General features: G+C 37.2%; 1 protein-coding gene and 1 non-coding gene across 2 annotated transcripts; both read right to left on the minus strand.

The window, feature by feature from the left end:
- On the minus strand, positions 1-1,719 carry LOC106150915 (beta-1,3-galactosyltransferase 1). Its single transcript, XM_087002837.1, has one exon. It carries the CDS (start codon positions 1,323-1,325, stop codon positions 6-8), a length of 1,320 nt encoding a protein of 439 aa, XP_086858963.1. The 5' UTR covers positions 1,326-1,719; the 3' UTR covers positions 1-5.
- Positions 1,720-10,518: 8,799 nt separating this feature from the next.
- On the minus strand, positions 10,519-10,589 carry Trnag-gcc (transfer RNA glycine (anticodon GCC)). The gene has a single exon. It is a non-coding gene; the product is annotated as a tRNA-Gly (tRNA).
- Positions 10,590-14,793: the final 4,204 nt, after the last annotated feature.

Below are 14,793 nucleotides of genomic sequence, written 5' to 3' on the forward strand. Positions count from 1 at the left end.
AAATATCATGAATTGTTGGAGACGGCAATAGTAGTAGTAGTCATAGCTGTCTTAAAGGTGCTTTTTGGGGTGGTGCTTATTTCAAACAAACCAAATTTCATTTTAAACCATGCAAAATTATCCCAATCAAGTATCGGGCATTTAAAACTTTTTGCTCTTTTCAAGTCACTCCAAAACTGCTGTCTTACATTCTCGGGGACGTCGTGGATTGTTAACATGTGTTGGTAAGCACAAAAACTGTATTCATCCCCAGGCCATATCGCTGGTATGAAGCGTTTGTCATTCTCTGGCGTAACCCCGGCTTTTTCTGCTGCAATCCCCAAGAAAGCGTCTTCCATGGAAAGATAAGGCAACGTGAAAGCCGCGGACAACAATTTCCGAGCGGTTGGCATGGCCATAATGTAGCTCGGGCCGTTCACATACGGTGGAAACTTCGATCCGGCGTATTCATTTTCACTAACATGCCATTTACTAGAGTTATCTCGAATTGGAGCTCTGTCTTTGACAACAAACCCCATAAAGCAGTCCGATGTATTTTTCACCGCAATCCGTGCGAGAAGTGTTCGCACTATTAGTTTATACTGCATTATAATGTCGTCGTCAGCTTTCATGATAAACTTGGCTTTGTCGCAATAGGTAAGCGCCCAACGCATAGCGGATAATGTTTTTAATGTAAGATTCCTATATGTGTCATTGAAATCAATTTTTAAGATATCCCGAAAGATTTCAGCTTCCAACATGTTCCTTTCTTGTTGTTTATGATCAGAACTTTGTCCTAACACAAATATCGTCCTTATACGCTCCCCCAGCGCCTGACTTATACTACCCCAAGTTTTTCGCAGCTGAAGGCGTCTTTCGAAATTCTCTGGAGCAGACGGAACCATAACAAGAAGAAACACACTATTATTGAAAATGTCCTTATGACAAAAATAACGAGGGTTAATAATGTAGTTGTACCTATGCACGTGCAATTTTGATTTGTCAGCTTTATTCCTACTTGTTACTTTGTTTCTCCCACTCATCCGCGATATTTTTTCAGATTTTTCTATTTTCGTCCCCGAGATTGATTTCACGTCAGATAGTCCTTGCTCTTTGGTAAAATGCATATTTGCTTTTGCTGTTTGTATGCTTTGCTCTGTTTTCTTTGTTTCTCTTGATGTGGTTCCGACTAGATCACGTTCATTAATATCATAACCACTTGTTACATCTCTCCAAGTTGTGCAGGGAGTTATCCTCAACAACAGGCAGGCTGTGTACACTGCGAGAGTTAAAAAAATAACAGGAAACGCAAACTTTCTCGACAGCGATATGTTAAATCTTTCCATTTTTTCTCCAGTCCTTTTAATTGTCAACGTTCTTCAGTAGGCTGTGTCGTCGCGCACCGTCAGGACGTGAGTGTAATTAATACAGACAGTGACAACCACATTACACACTTGGTCCCGCAGCACCACACGCTCCACGCAAATTAATACACTTGTTTGGTGATTTTGTTCGCACACCTGCACGCGCTGTTCAAACTAACTCCGCGGCTTTTACCTTACTTTCACCTGGGCGATCCCTTCTTTATCATTTATAATGCCGGAGTTTAAATGCGAGATTTGATGTGAATGTTTTGCATTGAAAGGAATGGAAATATTCAGCAGAGGTGCCTTCTTTTCCGAAGCGTGCTTTTGGCCAAATATTTGCTCCCCCTCAGAGACATGTTCCATCCTTGCTGTTTCTGTGTGTTTTCTGTATGTATTTGCTTTTTCGTGTGATGGCATAATAAATAAGAGATTATTATTAACTGATAGCATTTAGGGCATTTTAGGAAGAGTAAAGTGGCGTCGGCGATTTTAAAACTAATTAATATTTGTAATGCAAATAAGCAAATACCTGTGGTTTCATTATATTCAGTTAAGAACAAAATCATTAAACCGCAAGTCTCATCCTTGCGCCCGACGTGCTGAAATCTAACCAATAACAAAATACCCCGAGATTCCGCCACATGCCAAATGTGATCCGTTATTTTTCATTTTATCATAATCATGTCAAAATCGGAGTGGCACTTAAAACAACCTTATCACAGGTATGTTTTTTATACACTTCAGAAACCAGGCAACTTGTGGTGTTTTTATTTTAAAAATGGATATCATTATCCAGGGGCTTTGCAAATACGAGATATCTAAGTATTCATTACACAGCTCTTAAGTTACCGTTGCAAAAAAGTCGAAATACACATTACTCTAAATATCCCATTGACAATTAATATTACTGCTTGTCTACCGCGGGTAATGGGTCTGTAGAAAGTTAAGAAACAGAGCATTATCCACAGCCCTTGTCTGAAAAATGTACTGTGGCTCTATAAGAAGAAAAACATGTTTTGCATAACGTTTATATCTTAATAAAGGGAGCCTTGAATCCAATTCATCGCACCGCAGATGTTTAAAATCACTCCATTTAGTCATTTTTATTGTTCATTAATTCGGTTTGGTTATACATTATGCCCTTAGATGTAACAAACTGGATTTATTTCACCATGATATAAGTCGCAACACGAAATTTCAGTGCAAAGTGCATTCTTTTATATCGTTAACCTTTTACTGAAAGCACATAATGATGCCAAACGGTGATTATCATTATTCACAGTCAGCGGTACCTTTCGGTCGTAAACTGTTGTTTAACACCTTTAAGACTGGGTTCCCATACCTAGATCGATCTAACAGGATCGATACATCTCCGATTAATTAGATATCGTTTAGCAGCTTCAGTAGGCGTGCCAGACATCTAAGCCGCTTAAGCTCAAAGCAATCTAGCGAGAACCCCCCCCCCCCCCCGAGATACATCGATCCACAGGTAGGGTCTGGGAATGGTACCTATGATTCACTAATTTTTCAAAGCCACTGTTTGCCACTAAAATGCAGTTCGAATGTAGTTCTATTTGAATCGGATATGAGGGTTGCGTCTTAGTTTCTGACACAAAAATAAAACAGAAACAGCCATCGGATCATCCTTAAACCAAGTACATATACACTAAAAAGCTGGGACACATCCTCTCGTTGTTCATTTATAAATCCAACCTTAAAAAATACCAGAAATAGGCCTGTACGCCTCTGACCAGCGCAAAGGAATAGTAAACATTCGAGCGCCAATCGAGCTCAATTAAACTGGGACCAGAGATCAAAGTTAATTTTTCTGTTACAGAGAAATACTAGTTGAACATATGCAACTCAATATGCCTCTCACAACAAATCAACTGCATTCAATATGCATAAGTTAAAACATCAAGAAATGGTTATATAAAAATGTATTATTTATCATTATAGATTTCTGAAGGTTATTGAATCCATTTATTTTAAAATCATGTACGTCGTGAATTTTTTCATACCAGCTTGTAAACAATATGAAAATAAAGAATAAATTAAATTTTCGGTAAAAGACCTAAACACAAAGGGATATCGGTCATGTACACATTGAATTACATTAATGGAAAAGAAATTATATTTCCATAAAAAAATCTTGATATATAACGGTTTAAGTGCCCATTGTGTGTCTATAAATGCTTAAAACGACCACGACGTGTGGCATGAACAAGCCATTTAAGGGTGTAAATCCCTATACTTTGAACAACAGTCTATATGTGCACAAATGTACAAATGTAAATTTACTTAATAATGCTGGTAGGCCTATCACTTAATAATGTTAAATTTTAAATATTAGAACTGGCAATCTAAGGCTCACATGGTGTGTTTGTTGAACTATGTTTGCACTACGCGTGTTGATGTCAGTCCAAACAGGTTTGTTCAGTGTTTAATTACTGCATGAAATAAAAAGAACTGAATATAAACCTTGAAAGGTATAATTTGAACAAGTTTTGTGTGTCCTGAAAAACCCAAAAGCCATTGATTGGCTTATCATAATTAATTTGCCAAAATGAAGGACTTTCTCTTTGGTCTGTGCTCCGCTCCGTAGGCCTACCATAGAACTACATAAAAACATTGCAATGCGTCTAATGTTAGGTTACAGCGAACAAATTCTGTTGACGATAAGCGGTTTTAAAAAAAAGGAATCCCCTGTGCTCTCGGTCCAGATATATCTAGGGAATCAAAGAATGAAATATGACATTTTGAAAAACTATATTTGACAGGAGAGTATTTATGCCATTCTGGCCGCTCTGTTGTACTTTGACACTGTTTACACGGGTTTACCTGCCTACCATTACTAGTTCGAATACTATGAAAGACATTAATTTATTTTATGTTTCCTCCATCCCAGTGTACCACAAACTTTCAAAGTCCCATTCATAACAACAAAGAAGGCAACAAAGAATATCGATTGTTCGAGATTTGGCCAAACAAGGCCGCTTTTATTATATAACCCCACTTCTAATCATTTAAAAAATTTTAATAATGTAACAAATTATTGCCTGTATTAAATGTTATGGCGTTAGGGATAAAAAATATGCAGTATATCAAATATTCAATAAGACTCATCATCCTAAAATTATGATGTAACGAGTAAGCAAAAGTTATTATTTACAAACAATTTTGCACAAATTCCATTTGTGGGGTTGCAAAGAGGATTTTATCTGTATTGTACCGTTTAATGGAAGTATGCCACGTGCTGTCTGGGCAATAGCAAACTTAAGTAATCTGTATTTGATATTGTACTTGGTGTTTTATTGGTGTCGACATATTTGCGGCTAATTTCCATAATGTCTGTGCGCATCACCCGAAGGATAGAAAAAACGGGAAGTCGTTATTATTCTCAAATATTTTACTTTTAACTGTTACCAGTGACGTTCTATATGTTGTCCCCGTTCTACAAGTTAGCGATTTTGGTACGTTTCAACCTCAGAATAATGCAAAAAAATCAAACTAACATCATAATTTCATAGGAATGTGCAAAGTCCATGATTCAGGAGAAAGATTAGAATTGTCTATTGGCATGTCAAGCTACTGGCCGCGAAATTTATCAACAGCAGTTTGACGATATCAAATGTTCAAGACTCGGAGACCAATAATTGTTTCAAAAAAATACTAAAATGAATACCATTTACACGTATAAGGGCTAATTCCCAATGAAATTTCGGTTCTACGTAGATTAACAGATTAACACGCCTCCTCTTGTTTACTTGTATAAACACCAGCTTTTTTTTTTGTATTCTACTTGACAACGAGAGGCTTGTTAATCTGATCGCGTTCAGCGAGAGTCCCCACGAAGTTGGACCGCTCTACGTAGAGCAATATTTTCATTGGGAATGAGCCTTATTATTATGTATCTCCAAACTACAACCTAACTAGCTACAACTGAACCAGGCCGCAGGGCATGGTTTGAGTTGGAACTCTGCGAAATGAAGCCACACGTCCAGCTACGGGTGATGAGTTGCTATCGGCGATGTTAAAAAAATCTCACACGGTACGTTTTCACCCTTGATGAAAAAAAACAGAAACTGGACAGTATTCGATAAAACGTGAGCTATACATTGTGAGAAAAAATTATAGTGAAGACGAGTGTATTTCACAGCGGTCCTCTGTTTACTTTAATATGTTAAGGGAAAAATTAATAAATCATCCAATGTTTTGAGATCTAATTTGTATAACCCAAAATCGAAGAGAAATAAATCAATTTTCAAAAAGAATGATATTCATATCCATTTCAAGGAGAACATGAATTGTTGTGGAAAGCAATATCAGTATTTGCCATTGTTGCCTCATAGGCACGTTTGATGGTAACAGCTTCAAAAAAATAATAATGTGATCAAAGTTCTCCAGGGCAATATGTTACTGGTAGGCCCTATCCTTTTATAGCTATGATTAACGACCTACCGTTATATTTATGAAACTTGCGTGTTCACCAGCAAGCCTTTGACCCCATTCCCATAACCTTATCGAACTAGCAGGATTGATCTATCTCAGCGGGGATTCTCACAGTCATTGTAATCAGCTTAATTGTCTGGCACGCTCCCTCACAAAGCAACATGAACAACATCATGACCCACAAAGCTTTCCCGACTTTACCCAAGTACTTTGAGCTACGATGTGGAGTGCAAGACAATTAAGCCGCTTAAACTGAATGCGATTGATCGAGAATCCCCGAGGAGTTGGATCCAACCAGCTAGTACGACAGAGGTTTAGGAACGCCCCCTTTTGTCACCACAAGAAACAGATGACCCACAGCACTGGTCAGAATGACACTAAACATGACTAGAACAAATGCCATGGATTTCAACTCCATAGAAAATGAATAATAATAATAATAATGACGATAAAATACTACCCATTTCGGATGTTATTTTTCAATGAATTATTACCTCCGCTAAGGTTTGTTTGTTTGTCTGTCTGTCTGTCTGTCATCAACATAACTTCTAGTTATTATTACCATCATTTGGATTGCAATAGTAGCAATAGTCAAAGATATCTTAAAGGTGCGTTTGGTGGTAGCATTAATTTAGAACAATCCAAAATTAATCTTATACCATGCAAAATTATTCCAGTTAGGTTTTGGACATTTAAAACTATTCGCTCTTTTCAAGTCACTCCAAAACTGCTGTTTGATATCTTCTGGGTTGGCATGGATTGTTAACATGTGCTGGTAAGCGCAAAAATTGTACTCGTGCCCCGGCCAGAAGAAAGGAACAAAACGTCCATCATGTTCTGGCGTAACCCCGGCTTTTTCTGCTGCAATCCCCAAGAAAGCGTCTTCCATAGAAAGATACGGCAACGTGAAAGCCGCGGACAACAATTTCCGAGCGGTTGACATGGCCATAATGTAGCTCGGGCCGTTCACATACGGTGGAAATTTTGATCCAGGGTATTCATTTGCACCAACGTACCATTTATCCAAGGGGTTTCGTATTGGAGGTTTGTCTTTGAAAACAAATCCCATAAAACAGTCCGATGCATTTTTCACCGCAGTCCGTGCGAGAAGTGTTCGCACTACTAGTTTATACTGCATTATGATGTCGTCGTCTGCTTTCATGATAAATTTGGCTTTGTCGCAACAGGTAAGCGCCCAACGCATAGCGGATAATGTTTTTAATGTAAGATTCCTATATGTGTCATTAAAATCAATTTGTAAGACATCCCTAAAGATTTCAGCTTCCAACAAATTCCTTTCTTGTTGTTTATGATCAGAACTTTGTCCTAACACAAATATCGTCCTGATACGCTCCCCCAGTGCTTGACTTATACTACCCCACGTTTTTCGCAGCTGAAGGCGTCTTTCGAAATTCTCTGGAGCAGACGGAACCATAACAATAAGAAACACACTATTATTGAAAATGTCCTTATGACAAAAATAACGAGGATTGATAATATAGTTGTACCTATGTACGTGCCAATTTGACTCCTTGTTTCCCTGACTCATCTGCGAAATTTTTTTCGAGTTTTCAATTTTCGTCTTCAAGATTGAATTCACTTCAAATGGTTTTTGCTCTTTGGTTAAATGCACATTTGCTTTTGTTGTTCGTTTGCTTTGTTCTGTTTTCTTTGTTTCTCTTGATTTGTTTCTGTTGTTTCCTAACAGATCATGTCTATTAATATCTCTCCAGGTTGTGCAGGGAGCTGTCCTTAACAATAGGTAAAATGTGTACACTGCAAATATTACGAAAATAGCAGGAATCAAAAACCTTCTTGTCAGCGACATGTTAAATTTTATCCTTTTTCTCTCCAGGCCTCCATGCTCTCAGCGTTCAGCATGATGTGCCTTCGTGTAACGACAGGACGTGATTGTAATTAATACAGTGAACCACAATAAACTTAGTCACGCCAGCACTGTGCCTTACTCTTTTTTTTCCTTACCGGAGGGTAAGCTTAGTTGGTGCAAGGATAACCCTGTTAAAACACGTGTACATGTACATGTAACTTGCTATCTCACTTGCACTGGTTTAACTAGAACTGTTCCTTTATCTTTTTTGCTGGGGATTAAAAGTAAATCCTTGAATCATTGAACCAAGCCGAGGTGTCAACTCTGAATACGTGCCTTTCTGACCAAATATTTGTTCTTTGCAAAAACACGCCCCTTCCTTGTTGTTTCTATGTTTTTTAATGATAACATTTAAATGGGAGATCATGTAGCACTGATATCAACGGAAATGACTTTGCAAAATGTTAAGTAATGCCCATATTTTTCGAGGCTAAAACGTTTTTTCATTTAGCAAATTGAAATGATTTCAAGAGATGTAGTATAGTAAATGGTCTAAACAACTGAAAGCCTGTGCTAGACACTTAAATAAAATAATCTAATGTAGAGCAAAATGTCCAATTCTAGTGACATATATCTGAAAATAGATTATCCCTTCACATTTGATATTCATCATGTAAGATCAAAGATGCACCACGTGGTGCTTTAATTCAATCGGATACCATGGTCCAGGTCTTTTGAAAAGTCGGCGAAGAAGCCAATAAATCGGAAGAAAAAGTTCTCGAACTAAAATTCCAAAAAAGTTTCAGTAAATTTGCACTTTCTACACCACTGACAAGTATTATTTCTCGCCTACCGCGAGGAATGGGTCTGTTGAAAGAAAAGCAGTGGAAATTCGTCACCAATGACCATCTACACGTAGGTGATACTGCACCTTTTAAAACGGAAAACATGTTTTGCAGAAGGTGTGTAACTCTGCATCTTTAAAATAAGGAAATCAAATCAAATTCTTCGCATGGTAATTGTCTTTGAATCATGCCACTAAGTCTCATTAACTGTCCATTAGCTCCATATTATAAACAGTTCACATAATTAAAAAATCTAGGGAAAAGCTACAGTTCTGGTAAAAAAATTCTTTAAAAATGCAGTACATACGAAACTGCTACGAAAAAAATGGCTAGGTTGACTTGAATACAAATGCAAGTTCGAATTCCCCCAACAATGCCTTTATAAAGCAGAAAATGAATTCTTTGAAAAAAGTTAGCATAATACAAGAGAATTTTTAAAAAATGATACAGATTTCTGAACAAATCTCACTAAAATTGAATGTACATTGTTACATTTCATAATGAGGTCTACACAAAAAATAATAATTTGAAAAAAAAAAATTACGCATAGAAGTAAGGATACCCGTACATTAGATCCACAGGAGTTTGGTCTCTGAGCAATCCCGTACACGAATTAGAAATAAATGATCAGTTTGTTCATGATAGCATAATGCAAAGTTGTCACACTGACATCAAGGTGTACAGGGCCGTAGCCTGAGCAAAATGCCAGGGGGGGGGGGGCAGTAAGCAGACACGAGGGGGCAAAGCCCCCGATGGGGGGAGGATGTGGGAGGGGGTCTCCCCCTCCCACGGTGTGGAAAATATTTAAAAACTGTATGTATAATACTGCATTCTGGTGCATTTTAACTGTTATTTATTGGTCAATCAGAAGTCAGAAATTGTGGGTTCATTTTGCCACAAGTACAGTCATTTTTTCAACACAACACGCCAATTGGCCTGGGGGATAGCTCCCTCAGGGAGGGTGAGCTTTTTGGCATGAACTGAGTTGGATAAAAACAGTACACCTTTGTAAACAGATTGTTGAACGATTGTCTAGTGGCCATGAGTGCCTTTTCTCACAGAATTGATACCAACTTTGCAATTATTTTTATACCTTTGCGCTTATTTTTTTGCACCCCAATTTCCAGGGGGGGGGGGGGGCAGCTGCCCCCCCTGCCCCCCCGGAGGCTACGGCCCTGGTGTATCTGTAAGTATTTCAAAAATTATTAGTTTGTTGCAAAAGGATATTTCTGATCTGACCCGTGAACAAGTCAGCATCAGTTTTTTACGTGATAGAGGCGCGGACAGTCACTCTTTTTTTTTTTTTTCAAGTCAGTTTGTCAGCCAATCTAGCAACCTTCCGTTTATTGCCCCGACTTTGGCCGTGTGGCTTGCTAACATGCAAATTCGCCCCTCTACCAGAGTCACAGATGGATTTTTTAATAGATAGTCAGAGATATGTCTCTGGGTAATTCATGGCACGATTCTTTCGCGCTGGAGAGAAGTCCACATAATAAATCTGCGGCCCTGATAGAGGGTAAGTTCATACTTGAATGTAGTAGCTGAGCTCTCTGGGTGGTTTACCTGGTTGTGCTCTAGAATAAGTGTGTTTTCCTTAAGGGGGCACGTGTATGCCACAATTTACCGGTACATGTATGCATGCGTCGTCCTAAGCTTCCTTTCCTATATCAAGCTGTATAATTTATATTACATTGTTTGCGACGTGCGTCTAGTCTTAGACACGTACGTCTCAATTGCGAACTCCTTGCGAGTAAAGTTCTAAAGTACTGCTACCATTCAAACAAACCGCTTCCAACACTCAAACACCTGGGACAGCAAAAGTGATTAAGAGCATATCACTACAGCCACTACTACAAGCTGTAAGGGGGTAATTAACTTTCGTGCCCGCTCGGCTGACAGCTATTTAGCGTGAACCCCCATGGAGTTAGGTCGATCTAGTTGAATCGATCTAATCTCTGGGAATGGGGTCTAAGTTACCGCTTGTGGGGCGATATTTTTGCTTATTTCTTTGCAAGAGATCTGAAAATCAAAATAGTTCAAAATAATCTGCATCGGCCGGGAATCGAACCCGGGCCGCCCGCGTGGCAGGCGAGCATTCTACCACTGAACCACCGATGCGTAGGCTACCATTGGCATTAGAAATTTGGCCACTCTCCAACCTACCCCATCCCTTTCAAACAACGTTGTTGTCCACAAATTTAGCTCAAAGTCAGGATCCAGTTGGGCAACACAAAAAACATATCACAATATTTTAAAAACTAAGTAACCAATATGTCTTTTTCTTTAATATACCAATTTACATCTTTATTTCTGTGGGTCGCAGCGATTTACATAATCACAGGTACAAATGTATATAGGTCTCATATCTCTGCCGCGGGATGCACTCACAGATGTGCGTGATGAATTCAATAACCAGCACAGGTATTAATTTTACGCGTTCACTGCATCCTGAACAAGGAACATTGCTCATGTTATTTTGGAATCGTCGTTTCTTATTCTATTTTAATTCTTTTAAGAATTAAAATAGAATAAGAAACGATGATGTGGTTTTTATAAAACCACAGCCGACTTTCTCAACACTCCCTCTTTGGCGCAACAAGGCATTTACAGGATAGCAACTGTTCATTTTGGGCAAAAATGGATTTGCCTGGGATAAACGACAATTTTCCCGTAGACCTACTTACCAATGAATCCGTTCCGACATTCACAGTTAGTCCCTGTTTTTTTTTTTTTTTTTTTCTTATAAAAAGTTTGGTTATTTGTTATATTATTTGTATATTATTCTGAATTTTGCTAAGACTTGGATAATCTTGTGAACCGCCCATGTCTTTATGTCGCTTCTGAATCCCATGCTTTGCAAATGTAAATTTACATTTTCGGATTTAATGCAAAGAAAACAAAATTTTAAAAATATCGATTGGTAAAACAACCAGGAATCTTACAAACATGAAGAAATTTCGGTTACGGTTCGATTTGGTATGCAAACATCAACAAGACGACATAGGACAAGGTGTGCTTGCATGCTCGTGGGCGTAAGTCCACCAATGACGCTCACAGCAGATTGCATTTTTGAAATTGTTACAAACTCTGAATTTGAACGGAAATGTTTTAGATGAAATTCGATGAAGTCAAGGCATTAATGTCAACTTTGACTAAAAGTTGCCAAGTACAATCTGTTGTAAAATCCACTTTGTCTATTATCAATTCTTGCAAAAGTCTTTCAAATATTAATATTTTTAACTCACCCTTTTACATAAATTCTGTCTTTTAGTAACAATATTCAAATTGCATAAAATTTTGTTTTATATACAGATAAGATATTTTCTGTACCCGAATCGAATCGAACACCCACTTTTAGAGTTCCACCGAGCCAATGAAAACGCCGAACCATTTTGCATATAATTGTTAAATATTTTATTTGGAGCAATATAAACTACAAGTGATGTATTCTCATATTTTCAAATATCCACTTGTTAAAGATTTTAAAAAAATTTTAATCACAATAAGTTTTGAATATTCAGATATGAAAAACAAAATTATTGATATCTGCATGAAGACTCGCCTTTTAAAAGTCACAAAATTAGTCCAAATTGCCAAGAATTTCAAAATGTGGCATCCTTTCAAATACCATTTATCTACCATTGTTTTTGTTTCATTTTAACCATAAGGTGCTGTGATATGGCTTTTTCTACATTTAATACAACAAAATCCCAACAGTTAATGCTTTGAAGGAAAAAAACACAATTTTACTCTTTTGAAAAAAAAAAATTGTCACAAACCGTTTGTGAAATAACTTTCAACACTATACTACAAGAGATCACCCTGAGCTTCAGAGCTAACTTGACACTAACCTTTTCACTGTAGCCTATCAAGTAACTTGACACGATGGAGATAGGCTACAGTGAAAAGGTTAGTGTCAAGTTAGCTCTGAAGCTCAGGGTGCAAGAGATACACTTCAATGAGGAATGTGAAAAAAATCCCCTAGAGACACTGATTATTGAAAAAAAAGGCAATTTAGCAATTGCAACAATTGCAACCTAGGCAAAATGGAGGGGCAAATCATGCTTTTACTTATACCACCTTGCATTCATATCTTAAAGTCCAAATATTTGTATCAAATTGCATGTACCTTTCTGAACATAAATAGTGTTCTCAAGTTAGAACATGAACATCATTTCTGCGTCTGTTGCTCGATATGCTGAAGATGCTGTTGAGTAAGAATTGTTAAAAAGCAGCAGAATTATGAAAAAGGGAAACTTTGGATCATATGACTGTTCCCTTCATATTTATACAAAAGTGATGTCTGTTCAACAAATTAATGTCACAAATGCAAGCCATAATTAACAAATTATTACAAAAAATATTGCACATAATATTTACCTTAACTTAAGAAAAATTGATAATATTAAGATTACAATCCAGATGAGAAAATTTAGTTAAATAACAAATATGTTATTTCCATATTCTTTTTATGCACAGTTTAACAAGCAGGTTGGATTAGCCAAATCAGTTTGCAACTACATGTAATATTCGCAGAGTCTTAAATGTGTGAAGTTTATATACTTCATTAAAGCCCCCTTTACACTGGACGGCATCCTTTCTGCGTCCAGCAGTACGGCCCCATTTGTGAGTTAAAAAAATATAATACTTTATGTGCCGACAACTGGCCGATCATTGAGCATTCATTCCGATACAAAATCAATGCCCGTGCCTCCTTATTAAGACCACAGCGATGCCAAATTTCATGGTCGCAGAAAGGACGCCGTCCAGTGTAAAGGGGGTATAATAAAAAAAAATGATCGATTGTGGTCCATAAAAATGACACTTTTCACTCAACACAACAGCAAGTTTTCAAGCTTCAAAAGATTATACAGATACGAGTTTTAAGTGACTATATTTTGAGTCACCCTCGCTATGGAGATAAAGACTTGTGAATTTCACACATGTTGATAGAATTATAGTAATTTGGAATCCCAAACAGGGTTCTCAGATCTTTGTTTTCGAAACAGTTTTGGATAAAGTAGACCTAAAGGGAAAATTGCTGAAATTTCCGGATTTTTTTCTGTTTGCTTTATTAAAGGTCTTACCCGTTACCGCATTGCATGCCTTCAAAATTGAGAACTTATTGTAATTCCATGAGTTCGAAGCGAGTGAAAATATTGTTAATGCTAAGTTACGATTGACGAGTGAAATGCTCGCTATTTAGAAAATAAAAAAAAAATATGAAAAATTTTTATACTTTGACAAAATATCACGTGGGGATAATGTTGGTGGATGGCAAAACTCAGTGTTCAATATGCAGGCGTCAAACACATTCTTTTAATTGCACCAAGTTAAGTTTTCGACAAATACCTAAAACCATTGTATTAGAACATTTCGTTGAATCGGCTAAAACTGAAATATCCATATACATGGTACTTGAAATCCTGACCGCCTTTCATCCACAGCCTGGTCACTTAGAACTGAAGAAGTAACATCTCTTCCTAGGGTTCAGGTTTCAAATAATCCATCGGGACAGGAGGCAGGAAGTGCTAAGTGCCCCCCTTCCTATTTATCATGATCAATTACCATATTTGACAGACAAAATTTGATTAACAATGTACTAAAATAGCAATGCACAGGAAGCTTTTGTTTCTTGCATATTTCAAAATACATTAAATTAAATAAATTAAATTAAGCTTCAAAACCTTACACACCCCAAAGTAAAATGGCATTATGTAGGTCACTGGCTATCCTTATATGGTCTACTGCATGCTGCAATCTGAGCAGTTTTTGCCAGGTTTGACAAAACAAACCGTTCTATAGCGCCATCTGGAGGGGAACAGAAATGATCTTTTCTCTGCTGCAATCGGTAGCTTAGCAGATTGTCTTTGTGTGTGTGTGTGTGTGTGTGTGTGTTTTTGTTTTTTTTTTGTCTGTGCTTAATCTTCAGCACCACAGAAATGGCGATAATAATGCAATTCGGACTGGCATACATAAACAAATAGTCATTTATGAGAATAACACCAACAGTACATGTTATCTACATCTGTACGGACATTATCTTTGCTCAAGATCATTTTTGATCTGTTAATCATATAAATCCTAAATCCATGTAAAATGACCTTAAAATACTACACCAGACTACCATAATGTTACAATTTAATGATAAAATAAATAAGCCCATTATTAGAATAGAATTAAATAGATGAAAAGTGAATAGATAAACTATCAAAATTGGTTAAGTACTAGTACTAATACTAGTATACTACCGAATTGAAATTAAAAAAAGCACCGAAATGATATATATTTCATTATGAAAACTTCAGATAATAAAACAGGC

This window comes from Lingula anatina, chromosome 1 (genome assembly GCF_051362555.1).
Source record: "Lingula anatina isolate TDL-2025a chromosome 1, LinAna3.0, whole genome shotgun sequence".
NCBI classification, from domain to species: Eukaryota; Metazoa; Brachiopoda; class Lingulata; order Lingulida; family Lingulidae; genus Lingula; species Lingula anatina.

What these genes read in the sequence shown, in the direction of transcription:
- LOC106150915 (XM_087002837.1), bottom strand. Translation starts at nt 1,325, where the DNA reads ATGGAAAGATTTAACATATCGCTGTCGAGAAAGTTTGCGTTTCCTGTT.